Genomic DNA, 17,215 nt, shown 5'->3' with positions numbered 1-17,215 from the left:
GATGCAGGTGACATTTACGACTGACACTATACAGGTACAAATTATTACATCTATAATTTGGAAAGTTGCCACAGAATTGTACTTCTCTCATATGCCCATTAATTAAGCAGCATTTCTACACCAAGACAATTTACCTGAGGAAAGCAAAGGGGGAAAAAGGTGGGCACAGGGTGGACACATGTTTGAAAAATGAGATTAGATCACAAAATGAGAGAAACACATTTTTCCAATTTAAACAGCTTGCTCTATTGACAGAAAAACAGCAACTCTCAAACACTGACAATTCAAAGAAATGACAGTGCTTACTTTCATTGGCACTAGAACTCAGACAATAACCTCTCAGAAAGAATACAAACAATTGTTGATGGTACTTTTGCCATTTGGTCCCACAATGACATACAGTACATCAACATCTTTTACTGAAAAATTTCCACCACCATAGAGGAAATTAAAGGGGAAAGTAAGGTATTGTATACATAGGACCTTCTCAAGACGGAATAGACAGAGCAAATTGTCAATGCCCTGCTAATATGGGGAAGGTTCTATAAGAACCTCATGAAGTCCAACCCACCACAGCCCTGGTTACAAGATGGAGATGGCCTTTCATTTAATGCTTTATGTTGTGGGTTTAGATTTACAACCATGCTATGCATGCATGCAGGTTTTTCCTTTTTAATGGTATACCTCAGCCTTCCCCAACCTGGTGCCCTCCAGACATTTTGAACTTCAATTCCTATCAGTCCCAGCCAGCATGGCCAATGGTCAAGAATGGTAACAGTTACAGCCCAAGACATCTGAAGGGCATCAGGCTGGGGAAGGCTGGTATACCTAATACACATAGACATTTGAGTAAATCACTATACTTTGGGGGGATTTGTTTCAAATGAGAAGCAATTATATAATTATTGCTAATGAATGAATAAATAAATAATACTTTCACTGCTTTGCCATATGCAACCTCTGCATATCGGAGGTTGTTGATAATTCTCCCAGCAATCTTAATTCCGACCTCTGATTCATCCAACCCGGCATTTCTCATGATGTACTCTGCATATAAGTTAAATAAGCAGGGTGACAATATGCAGCCTTGTCGTACTCCTTTCCCAATTTTGAACCACTCGGTTGTTCCATGTCTGGTTCTTACTGTTGCTTCTTGACCCTGGTACAGGTTTCTCAGGAGACAGGTAAGGTGGTCTGGTACTCCCATCACTTTAAGAATTTGCCACAGTTTGTTGTGCTCCACTATGCTTTAGCATAGTCAATGAAGCTGAAATAAGACGTTTTTCTGGAATTCTCTTGCTTTCTCCATGATCCAGCGAACGTTGGCGATTTGATCTCTAGTTCCTCTGCCTCTTCGAAACCCAGCTTGTACTTCCGGTAGTTCTCGGTTCGCATACTGCTGAAGCCTAGCTTGTAGGATTTTGAGCATCACCTTGCTGGCATGTGAAATGAGCGCAATTGTGTGGTAGTTTGAACACTCTTTGGCGTTGCCCTTCTTTGGAATTGGAATGTAAACTGACCTTTTCCAGTCTTGTGGCCACTGGTGAGTGTTCCACATTTGTTGGCATATTGAGTGCAGCACTTTAACAGCATCATCTTTTAGGATTTTAAATAGCTCAGCTGGAATACTGTCATCTCCGCTAGCTTTGTTGTTACTAATGCTTCCTAAGGCCCACTTGACTTCACTCTCGAGGATGTCCGGCTCAAGTTCAGTGACCGCACTATCATGGCTATCAGGGACATTCAGATCTTTCCTGTATAGTTCTTCTGTGTATTCTTCTTAATCTCATCTGCTTAATCTCTTCTTAATCTCATCTGCTTCTGTTAGGTCCCTGCCTTCTTTGTCCTTTATCATGCCTGTCTTTGCACAAAACGTTCCCTTGAGATCTCCGATTTTCTTGAAGAGATCTCTAGTCTTTCCCATTCTGTTGTTTTCCTCGATTTCTTTGCATTGTTCATTTAAGAAGGCCTTCTTGTCTCTCCTTGCTATTCTCTGGAACTCTGCATTCAGTTGGATATATCTTCCCCTTTCTCCCTTGCTTTTCGCTTCCCTTCTTTCATACACAGTGTCAAAGGCCATCCAGCTGCAGACCTCTACAGATGTTCGGAACAGCCAACCTCCTAGCAGTGCTCACCGTCTCCCCATCAGTGTTCCCCAACCAGGCCATACCGAAGCTGAGATCAATACTTCCCAAACCTGATACCGAGAATGATGCTGCTATCTCTCCCGCTCTCCCCCCCGCCCCCCGCGCCCGCCCAAATTAGAACTGAAGGCACATTTCATTCTTACAGAATCTAAAGGAATCCTTTTGGGGTGGAAGGCAGTTGCCTGCCAAAATGGAATCCACACCTTATGTTTCAGCATTAGTCACTGTTCTGGGCATACATCGCAAGTGGCTCAGCTAGCGGTACAATAGGGCATCCTCCTCCAATAGTGAATAATCCATTTTTACAGTGACAGTGATTGAACCATCCAAGCATATCCACTGCAGAGACACAGGAGAATTACTCACTCTCCTGTGAGCAGAAGCCAATTGCTCTGGAAGGAGGCAGGGCCAATGAATCATGCACAGATGCAGCAGGCAGCCTCCTGAATGTGTATGTCTTTGGGGTTCATAGGTTCCTTCAATTAGTTAATGTCCTTTGGCACCCTGACAGGTCTCTTGCAGTTGAGGAAATAGTGGCCCAGAAATTTGCTTCACTTTGTCTGACAGGGCAGTATGGCTTGAAACAGTATTTTCCTGTAGAAAACTGACCAGCTGTTAGATGGTTATCAGCATTAACTTTTGGGTTTTATCTCATGTTAGTCCTGCTTAGAGTAAACCCATTGAAATGAATGGGATTTAAGGTAGACTAACATTGGATACAACTCAATATAACTGTTCTGAACACAGTTATAGCAATTTGGAGTCCAAGTACAAAGATGTAACAGCCTAAGCTGTATAAATATAAAAACAAAAACTTGAGAAAACATTTAACACATTTGCCTCTTGGGCACTGTAAGTTATTCTGTGTGGTGTACCAAAATGCACAGTAAATGAAATTGGGAAACTCACCCACAAGAGCATCACTGCTTCAACTGCATTCCTTTCTCCCAACACTGACACTTCTTTAAAACTATCCCTTGTAATTAAAAGCAAGATACTTACTTGGTTCTAGTTTTTTCAGATCCTCTAGCTTAAATTCTTCCTGGGACTGCGTAGACTAAAAAGAAAACAATATTACAAATCTGTATCTATTATTAATTGCTATAACCAGTTACAACAGTAAATTAGTGCTGGTTTTGCATTTTTTCTGTCTTATCTGTTGTTTCCTGAAAAGGCTCTGTATTTCAAAGAGAAACGGTTAGTTCTTTGAGACCCTTTGAACTGCATTGTTTACCTAAAGGGAAAGGGTTATTGACACACAAAATCCTGTTGATGTTAAAGCTGACTGCTTGCCCCAGAAGTCTGGAAAAGCTGGTTACATCCTTTTGTTGCATCTTAAATACACCCAAGAAGAGAGCATTCTCTCCAACTTCTTGAAGACTCATTAATGCACTAGAAAATGGTTTTCTCTAATGGATCTAAGTCAATATTTGCTGACTTTTCTAATATTGAAGGAGATACTAATGTCTGATCATTGTCCATATTAGACTTCAACATCCATTTCCCAACATGTACACAAGCAATAGTCCCCTTAAATTCTAATTAAATGAAAGGGCAAACAATTTATTGGTCAGAAGGGCAAGGTCCAGGACAGGGTTTAGAAGACTAGAACCAGGACAAAAACATGCAGGATCAGGGCTATGTGTTATTCTGCTGGGCCAAGCCAGAAGAACAAGCCAAGCTAAGCCTTGGTAATAATTTGTAGTATGGCTTGACACCATGCTAGAGGTTAAGAAACCAGTGACAACATGAGATAAGGCAGAGCTAAGGTGGGGCCTTGTGCTACAGAGCTGAATAAGAGGATATCATAGACGGAGCAGGAAGACACAGCAGGGCAGGAAGAAAAAGGCTGGAGCAAACGCAAGACAGCAACAACTACTAGCCATCTTTCACTGCATTAAATAAGCATCCCTGGGGATGCTTGCAATTTATATTGCATGGTGAAGGGTTGGCAATATATAAATATCCAAGAGTAGTTATGCTGGTTTTGAAGGCAAATGCTACATTTGCTTAGGGCCAGTGGTAACCTTGTCAGTTAGCTGAAACAGTATGTAATGTTGCATTATGTTCATAAGAAGAAATGACTCATTAGACCAGACTTCCCAAAGCTGGTGCCCCCAGATGTGCTGGATTGCAATGCCCATCATTCATGGAGTTGCAGTCTAGCACATCTGGAGGGCACCAGCTTGGGGAAATCTGCTTTAGACTATTCATTCCAGTCATACCTGCTCCCACTTTATTTCTGTTTAGAGTCTCGCATTACACTCAGCGTGAGAAAAAATAACCAGGTCCTGAATACTCCTAGCCAGCAGTCAGGGAAAGCTAGAGGTGCTTGCCCTAATGTCACACTGAGAGGAGGAGAAATGTTGCTGTCCGGCAGGCTTTTATCTCCTCTCTTCTTTTCAAGAAGTCGTGAGATAAAAGCCTGCTGGAGAGCAGCATCTCTCCCCACTCTCTGTATGACATCCAGGCAAGCATGTCAAAGCCTCAACAGTGCTCCCAATGGTAGAACCTGGCTGTTTCCCCCCAGTCACACTCCTCCCCCACCTGGTTTGGGTGTTCCATGGTAAAGCATATGCTTTGCACGCACAAGGTCCCAAGTTCAGTAGATGGCATCTCTAGTTAACGGGTTCTCAGTGATAGTAACCCAGCCTTCCCCAATGGGGTGCCCTACAGATGTGATGGACTACAGCTGCCATCATCACCAGCCAACATGGCCATGAGGTTATGGGAGTTGTAGCCCACAATATCTGGAGGGCACCAGGCTGGAGAAGGCTGCAGTAAACAATACTGGGCTCAATGGTCTAAAGGCCGGACACAGTATAAGGCAGCTTCGTATGTAGAAGTCCAGCACAAGCCTGCAGAGCACAAGTCATCTCACTAGCTTCACTCTTGTATCTAGTAAGATTTGAACGCCATTCGAATGGAAGGCTTGAGAATGCTGGTATAAAGCCACCGCCTTCAATATTCAGAAGTCATGTTCCTTTTTGGGACTTGCAGATTAACTCATAGAGGACTGAGCTAGAATACAATGTATGTATAAGCCAGCTCTTTATAAATAGTCCCTTAACATTTCTTAAAACCAAGAAATTGGAAACAACAACTGTACCTGCAAAGCTGCACTCCTGAGTTCCAGGCATGTTGCAATCTTAGCTAAGGTTTTCTGCAAGAGAAAGGGGAAAGCTGACTCGTTTGACACTGTACTATTAGAATAACGCTTCTGCACTTCAACAAAGATAGTCTTTTTCCAGGATATGCACTGAGGCATCAGCTATCCTGTTTCAGGTGTAAAACAGAGGCAGTAGCAAGCAGGAATATTGTCCTGCAGTTCTAAGAACTGCTTCCCACATTATACTTTCATACATGCAGCCACACTCATGCACAAAAACATGTACGTTTTGTCACACAGGTTCAGTTGTGCAATACATGTGGCCTGGAAACAGAATGACAATCAGCTTCTAGAATGAACTACAAGAGACACGTATCTGCATGCAAGGCTAAATCTATTAAGTCAAAGTATGAGAAGGTTCATGGATCACTGCCTTGTTGTGGCGAACGGGCTTGCGTAACTCAGTGAAGCCATAAGCTATGCCGTGCAGGGCCACCCAAGACGGACAGGTCATGGCGGAGAGTTCTGACAAAATGTGGTCCACTGGAGAAGGAAATGGCAACCCGCTCCAGTATTCTTGCCAAGAAAACCCCATGGAACGTATCACAAAGCTAAAAGATATGACGCCGGAAGATGAGCCCCTCAGGTTGGAAGGTGTCCAATATACTACTGGGGAAGAGCAGAGGGTATTTCCAAGTAGCGCCAGAAAGAGTGAAGCGGCTGGGCCAAAGCCGAAAGGACACTCAGCTGTGGATGTGTCTGGTGGTGAAAAGAAAATCCGATGCTGTAAAGAACAATATTGTTTAGGAACCTGGAATGCAAGATCAATGAATCAAGGTAAGCTGGAGGTGGTCAAACATGAGATGGCAAGATTGAACATCGACATCTTGGGAATCAGCGAACTAAAATGGACAGGCATGGGCAAATTTAATTCAGGTGACCATCATATCTACTACTGTGGGCAAGAATTCCTTAGAAGAAATGGTGTAGCGCTCATAGTCAACAAAAGGGTGGGAAAAGTAGTACTGGGGTACAACCTCAAAAACGACAGAATGATCTCAGTACGAATCCAAGGCAAAGCATTCAACATCACAGTAATTCAAGTCTATGCCTCAACCACTGAGGCCGAAGAAGCTGAGGTTAATCGGTTCTATGAAGACCTACAACACCTTCTAGAACTAACACCAAAAAACGATAATAGAATCATAGAATAGTAACGTTGGAAGGGGCCTACAAGGCCATCGAGTCCAGCCCCCTGCTCAATGCAGGAATCCAAGTCAGAGCATGCCTGACAGATGGCTGTCCAGCCTCACCTTGAATGCTTCCAGTGTGGGAGAGCCCACCACCTCCCTAGGTAATTGGTTCCACTGTCGTATTGCTCTAACAGTCAGGATGTTTTTCCTGATGTTCAGCCGGAATCTGGCTTCCTGTAACTTGAGCCCATTATTCCATGTCCTGCACTCTGGGACGATCAAGAAGAGATCCTGGCCTTCTTCTCTGTGACAACCTTTCAAGTACTTGAAGAGTGCTATCATGTCTCCCCTCAGTCTCCTCTTCCCAAGGCTAAACATGCCCAGTTCTTTCAGTCTCTCTTCATAGGGCTTTGTTGCCAGTCCCCTGATCATCTTTGTTGCCCTCCTCTGAACCCTCTCCAGCTTGTCTGCATCCTTCTTAAAGTGTGGTGCCCAGAACTGGACACAGTACTCCAGATGAGGCCTAACCAGTGCTGAGTAGAGGGGAATTAGTACTTCCTGGGATTTGGAAGCTGTGCTTCTATTAATGCAGCCCAAAGGAGCATTTGCCTTTTTTGCAGCCACATCACATTGTTGGTTCATATTCAGCTTGTGATTGACAACAATTCCAAGATCCTTCTCACTTGTAGTGTTGTTAAGCCACGTATCCCCCATCTTGTAACTGTGCATTTGATTTCTTTTTCCTAGGTGCAGAACTTGGCATTGATCCCTATTAAATGTCATTCTGTTGTTTTCTGCCCAGCGCTCTAGTCTATCAAGATCACTTTGAATTCTGTTTCTGTCTTCCAAAGTATTAGCTATCCCGCCCAATTTTGTGTCATCTGCAAATTTGATCAGCATTCCCTGCACCTCCTCCCCCAAGTCATTAATAAAAATGTTGAAGAGCACTGGGCCCGTCACTGAGCCCTGCGGTACCCCACTCATTATCTCTCCCCAGTTTGAGAAGGTCCCATTGATAAGCATTCTTTGAGTCCAATTCTGTAGCCAACTGTGGATCCACCGGATCATTGTTTCATCTAGCCCACTTTGAGCTAGTTTGCTCATCAGGATATCATGGGGCACTTTGTTGAAAGCTTTGCTGAAGTCGAGATATATGATGTCTACAGCATTCCCACGGTCAACAAGGGAGGTTACTTGATCAAAAAATGAGATCAGATTTGTCTGGCAGGACTTGTTTTTGACAAATCCATGTTGGCGTCGAGTAATCACTGCACTGTTTTCAAGGTGCTTACAGACTGATTGCTTTATCATCTGCTCCAGAATTTTCCCAGGGACTGATGTCAGACTGACTGGTCTGTAGTTCCCAGGTTCCTCCTTTTTACCCTTTTTGAAGATAGGGACAACATCAGCCCTCCTCCAGTCATCTGGCACTTCCCCCATCCTCCATGATTTCTCAAAGATAATAGGCAGTGGTTCTGAGAGTTCTTCTGCCAGTTCCTTTATTACTCTAGGATGCAGTTCACCTGGCCCTGGAGATTTGAACTCATTCAAAGTAATGAGGTGTTCCTTGACGATATGCCTATCGATCTCAAGCTGCAATCCTGCCCCTTCAGCCTGTACTTCGCCTTTGCCAGGGGGGTCATAGACCCTCTTTTGGGAGAAGACTGAGCCAAAGTAGGAATTGAGCACCTCTGCCTTTTCCTTGTCATCTGTTATCATTTTGCCATCCTTATTTAATAGTTGAACAACCATTTCTTTCCTCTGCCTTTTACTATGCACGTAGCTGAAGAAAGCCTTTTTGTTGTTTTTAAGCATCCCTCGCTAACCTCAGCTAGTTCTCAGCTTTAGCCTTCCTGATGCCATCCCTGCAATTCTGTGCTACCTGCCTGTATTTTATTTATTTATTAAATTTATTTATTACATTTATTAATCGCCCATCTGACTGGTCACCCAGCCACTCTGGGCGATGTACAACCCACCATAAAACAATTTAAAACAATAAAATTTTACCATAATTTTTTTTTTTTAAATACCCTAACCCACCCCAAATGCCTGCCTGAACAACCACGTTTTTAATGCACGACGGAAGCTCATTAAAGAGGGGGCATGACGGAGTTCCCTAGGGAGGGAGTTCCACAGAGTGGGGGCCACCACAGAGAAGGCCCTCTCCCTCGTCCCCACCAGTCTAGCTGTCCTGGCTGATGGGACAGAGAGAAGGCCATCTGAGGCTGATCTTGTTAAGCGGCCTGTCTGGTGTTGCTGGAGGCGCTCCTTAAGATAGGCTGGCCGGAACCATATAGGTTTTTAAAGGTCAAAACCAACACCTTGAATTTGGCCCGGAAAACAACTGGTAACCAGTGCAACTCCTTCAGCACTGGAGTGATGTGATCTCGCCGGCGGCCGCCTTTAATCAGAAGAGCCGCCGTGTTCTGTACCAGCTGCAGCTTCCGAACCGTCTTCAAGGGTAACCCCACGTAGAGCGCATTACAGTAGTCTAAACGAGACGAGACCAGGGCATGTACTACCGATGGGAGCAGATGGTCGGGAAGGAAGGGGCGCAGCCGCCGTATCAGATGGAGTTGATACAGCGCTGTCCGGCTCACAGCTGACACCTGAGCCTCCATGGACAGCTGGGAGTCCAAAATGATCCCCAGGCTGCGGACCTGGTCTTTCAAAGGTAGCCGTACCCCATTCAACACCAGGTCAACATCCCCCAGCCTCCTCTTGTCTCCCACCAAAAGTACCTCGGTCTTGTCAGGGTTGAGCTTCAGCTTATTCCTCCCCATCCAGCCACTCACCGTCTCCAGACATTTGGACAGGGATTCTACGGCCTGTACTCTTCCTTTGTTACTTGGCCTTCTTTCCACTTTCTATATGTGTCCTTTTTTGTTTTCAGGTCATCCCTAAGCTTTTTGTGAAGCCACACTGGCTTCTTCTGTTGTCTTCCACCTTTTCTTCTTGTTGGAATTGTTTGTGATTGTGCCTTGAGAATTTCCTTTTTTAAAAGCTCCCACCCATCTTGGACTCCTTTTCTCGTTAGCGTCGCTTGCCATGGGACCTTACTGATCATTGTTCTGAGTTTATTAAAATCAGCTTTCCTAAAATCCAGGGTACGCACTTGACTACACTCAGCTTTTGCTTCCCTTAGAACCAAGTACTCAAGTGCAACATGGTCGCTTTCCCCTAGAGTTCCTGTAACTGCTACTTTACCCACTAAGTTATCTCTGTTGGTTAGGATCAAGTCAAGGATAGCCGATCCTCTAGTTCCTTCCTCTACTTTCTGTAGGAGGAAGTTATCCGCCACACAAGTCAGGAATTTCCTCGAGGGGCCATGTTTTGCAGAATTTGTCTCCCAACAAATATTGGGGAAATTCAAGTCCCCCATTACTACTACATCATGCTTCCTTAAAACATGGGCTATTTGCTTCTCAAAAGTTTCATCCTCGTCTTCTCCTTGGTTGGGTGGCCGGTAGTAGACTCCGACCACCAGGTTCCTTTTATTCTTTCTCCATTTATTTTGATCCAGATGCTCTCAATGGGGCTACCAAGCTCATCCTCCTGTAATTCTGTGCAGAGACATGTATTTTTAACACATAGTGCAACCCCACCTCCCTTTCTGTTCCTCCTGTTCTTTTTGAACAAGTTATATCCTTTAATTGCTGTATTCCAGTCATGAGAGTCATCCCACCAAGTCTCAGTTATACCTAACAAGTCATAATTTCCCTCCTGTATTAAGAGTTCATGTTCGTTCTGTTTGTTTCCCATACTCTGGGCATTAGTATATAGACATCAAAGACCATGTGCTTCATAGTCTGGCTTTCTTCCTACATGTGTCTGAAGACTATTATTGGGCGCTATCAGAGCTGTTCTCTCCGTTGCAGTGCATGCGCCTACGTCCATTGTTACCCCCAACTTTACATCTCCCTTCCCCGTAGGATTCAGTTTAAAGCCCTCCTGATGAAGTTCTTCATGCTGTGGCCAAACGCATTCTTCCCATCCTTTGTGAGGTACAACCCGTCCCTTGCCAACAGCCCATCTTCCAGGAAGTATAGGCCGTGTTTCCACAATCCAAATCTCTCGTGCCGGCACCACCTTCGTAGCCAGTCATTCACCCAGAGTATTTTTCTTTCCCTTTCTATCCCTCTTCTAACTACTGGAAGGATGGATGAGAAAACTATCTGGGCCCCAAAGTTCTTGAGTTTTCTTCCCAAAGCTTCAAAGTCTGACGTGATTTCTTCGTAGCTCCGCTTGGCAGTATCATTTGTTCCCACATGGATGAGAAGAAAGGGATACCTGTCAGTGGGCTTTATGAGTGCAGGCAACCTTTCAGTCACGTCTCTAATTCGTCCTCCCAGGAGACAACATACCTGGCGAGTCCACGGGTCTTCGCAACATACTTGGGTCTCGATCCCACGCAGCAAGGAGTCTCCTACTACTACCACTCTTCTCTTCTTCTTGTTGTAGGCCTGGGTTTCATCGCCTCTGTTTGACTGACCTTCAGCCTCTTGCTCACTCTCATGTAGGTTCCCCTGTGATTCTTCCTCTGCAGGCTGTCCTCCAGTCTCATCCGCAAGTACCTGGAGTTGGTTCCACAGCTACACTGTTTCCACTGGCGCAGAGTGGCGTCTAGTTCTTCTTCTCCTAACTGTCACCCTTTTCCAAGGAGTATCTTCTACTCCATTTTTCTTCACCTCAGCATTTCCCACTGCCTCATCTTGCTGTTGCTCTTCAAGCTTCTGGTCTTCCCTTTGCTGCTGTAGTTCCCTCATTCTGTCCAAAAACTCTTCATGTTCTCTTATTCCCCTGAGGGTCGACAGTCGCCGCTCCAGTCCACTTACTTTTTCTTCCAGCAGCGTGATCAACTTGCACTTGTTGCAGGTGTAGGCCATGTTGTTCTCAGGCAAGAAAACAAACATTGCACACACCTTGCAAGTCACCACCACTGGAGAGTCCTGTCCTTCCATTGCCTCTTTTCCCTTTTTGTGTCTAGCTTTGTGATTGTTCTAGACTAGCTTGTGCCTGCTCTCTACTCAGTAGAGGTTAAAAACAGAGTCCCACTGGTGTGGAAGTGTGTGTTAATCCCCTATAATGAAAATATGTCCTTTTCATCATAGGGGATTGGAATGCCAAACCAGGAAGTCAAGAAATAACTGGGATAACAGGCAAGCATGGCCTTGGTGTACAAAATGAAGCAGGACAAAAGCTAACAGAGTTTTGCCAAGAGAACACAGTGATCATAGCAAACACTCTTTTCCAACAGCACAAGAGGCAACTCTACATACGGACATCACCAGATGGTCAATATCAAAATCAGATTGATTATGTCCTTTACAGCCAAAGATGGAGAAGCTCTATACAGTCAGTCAAAACAAGACCTGGAGCTGACTGTGGCTCAGATCATGAGCTTCTTGTTGCAAAATTTCGGCTTAAATTGAAGAACGTAGGGAAAACCACGAAACCATTCAGGTATGACCTAAATCATATCCCTGATGAATATACAGTGGAGGTGAGGAATAGATTTCAGGGATTAGACCTGATAGACAGCGTGCCTGAGGAACTATGGATGGAGGTCCGTAACATTGTTCAGGAGGCAGCAACAAAATCCATCCCAAAGAAAAAGAAATGCAAGAAAACAAAGTGGCTGTCTGAGGAGGCTTTACAAGTAGCTGAGGAAAGAAGGGAAGCGAAAAGCAAGGGAGAAAGGGGAAGATATATCCAACTGAATGCAGAGTTCCAGAGAATAGCAAGGAGAGACAAGAAGGCCTTGTTAAATGAACAATGCAAAGAAATTGAGGAAAACAACAGAATGGGAAAAACTAGAGATCTCTTCAAGAAAATCAGAGATCTCAAGGGACGTTTTGTGCAAAGACTGGCATGATAAAGGACAAAGAAGGCAGGGACCTCACAGAAGCAGATGAGATTAAGAAGAGGTGGAAAGAATACACAGAAGAACTATACAGGAAAGATCTGAATGTCCCTGATAGCCATGATAGTGCAGTCACTGAACTTGAGCTGGACATCCTAGAGAGTGAAGTCAAGTGGGCCTTAGGAAGCATTACTAACAACAAAGCTGGTGGAGATGACAGTATTCCAGCTGAGCTATTTAAAATCCTAAAAGATGATGCTGTTAAAGTGCTGCACTCAATATGCCAACAAATGTGGAACACTCACCAGTGGCCACAAGACTGGAAAAGGTCAGTTTACATTCCAATTCCAAAGAAGGGCAATGCCAAAGAGTGTTCAAACTACCATACAATTGCGCTCATTTCACATGCCAGCAAGGTGATGCTCAAAATCCTACAAGCTAGGCTTCAGCAGTATGTGAACTGAGAACAACCGGAAGTACAAGCTGGGTTTCGAAGAGGCAAAGGAACTAGAGATCAAATCGCCAACATTCGCTGGATCATGGAGAAAGCAAGAGAATTCCAGAAAAACGTCTATTTCTGCTTCATTGACTACACTAAAGCCTTTGATTGTGTGAATCACAACAAACTCTGGCAAATTCTTAAAGAGATGGGAGTACCAGACCACCTTAACTGTCTCCTGAGAAACCGTACGAGGGTCAAGAAGCAACAGAAAGAACCAGACATGGAACAACCGATCGGTTCAAAATTGGGAAAGGAGTACGACAAGGCTGCATATTGTCGCCCTGCTTATTTAACTTCTATGCAGAGTACATCATGAGAAACGCTGGGTTAGATGACTCACAGGTCGGAATTAAGATTGCTGGGAGAATTATCAACAACCTCAGATACGCAGACAATACCACCCTAATGGCAGAAAGCGAAGAGGATCTAAAGAGCCTCTTGTTGAGGGTGAAAGTGGAGAGTGCAAAAAGAAGCAGAGATATCACCTTGCCAACAAAGGTCCATCTAATCAAAGCTATGGTTTTCCCAGTAGTAATGTATGGCTGTGAGAGATGGACTATAAGGAAGGCTGAGCGCCGAAGAATTGATGCTTTCGAACTGTGGTGCTGGAGAAGACCGAATCAATGAATATGGACTTGAGCACACTCCGGGAGAGAGCGCAGGACAGGAAGGCCTGGCATGCTATAGTCCATGGGGTCACGAAGAGTTGGACACGACTCAACAACTGAACAACAACAATGAGAAGGCTCCTTAATAAGGGAAGATGCAAACAAGAGGGGTAAAGATTTTCTCTCTTCTTCCATACTCCTTTCTACTCACCCTCTGCACTGAGCTAGAGGTAAGTGAGTTATCAGCCTGCTTTTCCTTTCCTGGCTTCACAACTATGCTAAGAGCCCTATTTCCTCTACTGAAATTAGAGCATTATAGCTGCCTGAACTTGCCAGCTGCCCTTTGTTGTGGAGCAGAAACTTCTGAAATGTGTTAGAAGGCACTTGAGAGTTGAAGAATGATCACGCACTCGGAACAGATTTGCATGGGAGATTTGGAGTTACAAGGAATAGGATTTTAAAAAATTTTTTTTAAGGGATCTATTGAATTGTGGCAAGATACCAGCAAGCATTATTCATAACAGTTTCTCAGGAACCACACCCAAAGCTAACGTTAAAAAGAAACCAAAACACCACAGCTAGACACAGCTAGTGTTTTTCCAAGTGTTACTATCCCCAACAAGATAGTTCATTTTGCAGCAATGAAAACACTTAATACCTCATTAAAAGCATTAAAGTTCTAATGTACTCTGCAAGATACATTTTTGTCCCCAGTTGAAGTAAAAACGGGATCTTAAAAATCATGCAATGACTATGCTAGCCATCAGCTCTGCTGTGCAAGCAATTACTGTGCTAATAGAAACATAATGAAGACTTTGTGAAGAAGTTTGCAGCCCAAAAGGGAATTTTGCTTTGTTAGAGGGCTCAAGTAGTTCATTAGACTATTAGTTTGCTAGCAATCAGCTTGAAGTAGATTTTAGCTTACTACTAGTTTGCAAAGGGAACAGGATTGTCATTAATTCATATGGCCAAGTATAACAGAAAGAAATTATGAAGCAAAACCCCTTTTACAGGAGCCAAGGATTAGAGAGGTCACAACTTCAGCATGAGAAAGTAGCTGTGACCAGCCGGAAGGAATCAAACAATGAAACAGATATAACTAATGCAAGAAAAACAGGTCATCTGTAATGACACGCCTAAACACCAGAATGTGGCCAATACTTTTCTGTATTTCCTCATATTCAAGCAAGTAGATGTGGCTGAGAAGTTCTCAGTCTAATTCCAATCCAACCCAATTTCTTTTTACTTAGGCATCCCACATAGCCTATCCACTTCTCCGAGGAGTTACAAATTCATAGACTTCTTTTCTGGTCCCATCCGCAGCTCCTGACATTCACTGCCTGTTGCCTTGCCAGGTTCCTAGAGCACCAGGACCTGAACATCTTCTGTGCCCCTGTTTTCTTCTGAACATAAGGAGCACGTGCACCAAGGAGGCAATGGCAAGGGGTAGCCCCTTCGAGTTACTTGACGTAATTTGCTACTCTGGATAGTGACGAGACTCTCCTTACATTAAAAATATTTCAAAACAAAACAGAAAAGGGATACTCTTTCAGAGACATCTTGACATTTAAAGCAAGAACCATTAAATTTTACCATTTTGCAAAGCACAAACAGTAAGTGGAACCAAATTCAAAAAGGATAATACAAATCCTTGAGTTACAGTAATTACAGCAGATATAAACAATTATAAATTATAACACTAATGGAATGCCACATTTCACATTTGTATTCACATTTGTTCCTAATGCCATTATCTAACCTCAGACCTTTGGATAGGATGAGCTATAGATGTAAACCTGGGAGTCAGAAAACTGGGGTTTTCTAAGTTGCAGTTGTCTGACAACAACCCCCACCCACCCAATTAGGGTGCTGAAATGAAAGAACCTCGGGGGAAAACCAGGAGTGGAGCTGTGTGTGAAAAGACCGCAAACTCAATTCCGCTCCTGGAAACAATCTCTTTGTCTGAGCTGTGTGCTCAGAGACAAGCTGTTCTTTAAGTATATGCTTGCCCTGTTTTGCACCTGGCTCCAGCAGGTGAACCTTAAAGTCTAGTAAAGAAAAAGCTAAGTAGATCCCTGAAGCCTACCCAAACTGTCTTAGATCACGTGTAACTTGTACTAATATCTGCACTGAAGAAATATTGTACATCTTCATGTCTCTTTTTAAAAAGAAATTAAACTATGACCAGTTTACTCTTAAGAGTGAACTGCATGTTTTCATACATACAGCATCACACAGAACCCAGTATTTGTAAATGGCAGCCCAGCCAACCAACAATACTTTCTCTTTTCACCGCATACTAACTGCAAAGAAAATGTTCAGTCACATGGGTAACTCCTCCAAATGACAAGGAAAGAGTTAAAAACTGCTTCAAAAGTATAATCCACCATCAAATGCACACACATTATTATGTACCTTTTGATCTTCTGTGAATTCCGAGTTGTTGGGCTGAGATTGGGCCTCTTTCTGTAAATGCCTTGCTAATCTGGATGGAGAGAGAAAAAAATACACAACTTGAGGGCTTTGTGAAGTCTGGGATAATAAAAGGTGATACAATGCTCACAATTTGTAGACAGCCGTCTTTATACTTTAAGACTACAGGCCATTTCCTCTTCAAAAGTAGAATAGTGTACATATTGTGTAGTGCTAGAAACTTATAAAAGAATTGGAATGATATCAGGTTATCTGAAAGACCGTATCTTCCCTTATGAACCTGCCCGTGTTCCAAGATCTTCTGGGGAGGCCCTTCTCTCAGTCCCACCACTGTCACTGGCACATTTGGTGGGAACCCAGGAGAAGGCCTTCTCGATGGCTGCCCCACAGCTGTGGAACACCCTTCCTAGGGAGGCTAGGATGGCTCCCTCCTTGATGTGTTTCCGAAGGCAGACTAAAACATTCTTGTTCCAGCAGGCCTTTGGGACATAGTTGGCACCTGTGGGTAAGCTGCTAAAATGTTGTTTTAAAATGCTGTTTTAATGTTTTAATATAATTTTAATTATATTGTTGTTTAATTTATATTTTATATTTTGTATATTTTCATACCTTTTAATTTTTGTAAGCTGCCTTGTGTCCCAGTACTTGGAAAAAGGCAGGGTATAAATAAATATAATGATGATGATGATACACAGACCAACTTTTAAGAACTTCTACAAATTCATCTACAATTCCACCTAAAACAGTTGAAATTTACATTGATTAGCAATCTAACGTTGCTTAAGTTTATGCATGGAAAATGAATTATGTTATCATTACATATTGTATGGAGATTCTGGTATGATCATTAAGACAACTCTAACCCCAGACCCAAGTTTTCAGTAGCTAAGAAAAAATAAAATGTAATTTTAACTAAATCCATGACAACATAAATGTTAAGACTTGTTGCCATTCTCTTTAAAAAGCCATAGTATATTAGTACTATCAGCCAGAGCCAGCATGGCTAATGGTCAGGAATGCTGGGAGTTGTAGTCCAAACATCTGGAAGGCACCAGGTTGGGAAAGGCCAACTAGCATCTCTGTAGGTCTTTATCAGAGCCCAACAATTGTTTATGCATGAAAATATCAAGCATCACACTTTGAGGAAGCATTTATATGATCAAGGCAGTGATCAGAGCACAGAAAGACTCTCAAAGCAACATCCCTGCTGCCATTGCTCTTTTTATCTAGATTCTTTGACTTGTAAGAAATTGGAATGGCAAGCTTGAAGCAGCTATACAACTCCCAAAGCATTTTCTAAGCAGAGGGCCAGTAAAACAAAGGAGTTCCTAATGTGTTGCCTAACTTTAGTAATGTT

General features: G+C 43.3%; 1 protein-coding gene across 8 annotated transcripts in view; it reads right to left on the bottom strand.

The window, feature by feature from the left end:
• The window catches only part of AIDA (axin interactor, dorsalization associated), a 42,973-nt gene that overhangs the window by 12,910 nt on the left and 12,848 nt on the right, over positions 1-17,215 (bottom strand). For 5 of the 8 annotated variants that reach the window (XR_014786924.1, XM_084828724.1, XM_084828721.1 and 2 more), the window contains exons 2-4: positions 15,841-15,910; positions 5,257-5,310; positions 3,150-3,204 (exon numbers count right to left, since the gene is read on the bottom strand). Coding sequence is in view for 7 of the 8 variants with exons in the window: in XM_084828724.1 (XP_084684850.1) it covers positions 3,150-3,204; positions 5,257-5,310; positions 15,841-15,910 (179 nt within the window). In the remaining variant the exon portion in view is untranslated. The remainder of the gene's footprint in view (positions 1-3,149; positions 3,205-5,256; positions 5,311-15,840; positions 15,911-17,215) is intronic. The other 3 variants (XM_084828726.1, XM_084828723.1, XM_084828727.1) reach the window with 1 other exon arrangement.

The sequence above is a fragment of the Heloderma suspectum genome, chromosome 1 (assembly GCF_057233095.1).
Source record: "Heloderma suspectum isolate Gila_16-S chromosome 1, 16-S_ref, whole genome shotgun sequence".
Taxonomy (NCBI): Eukaryota; Metazoa; Chordata; class Lepidosauria; order Squamata; family Helodermatidae; genus Heloderma; species Heloderma suspectum.
The sequence above is the reverse complement of the archived record's forward strand: the minus strand, read 5'-3'. Positions and strand labels throughout refer to the sequence as shown.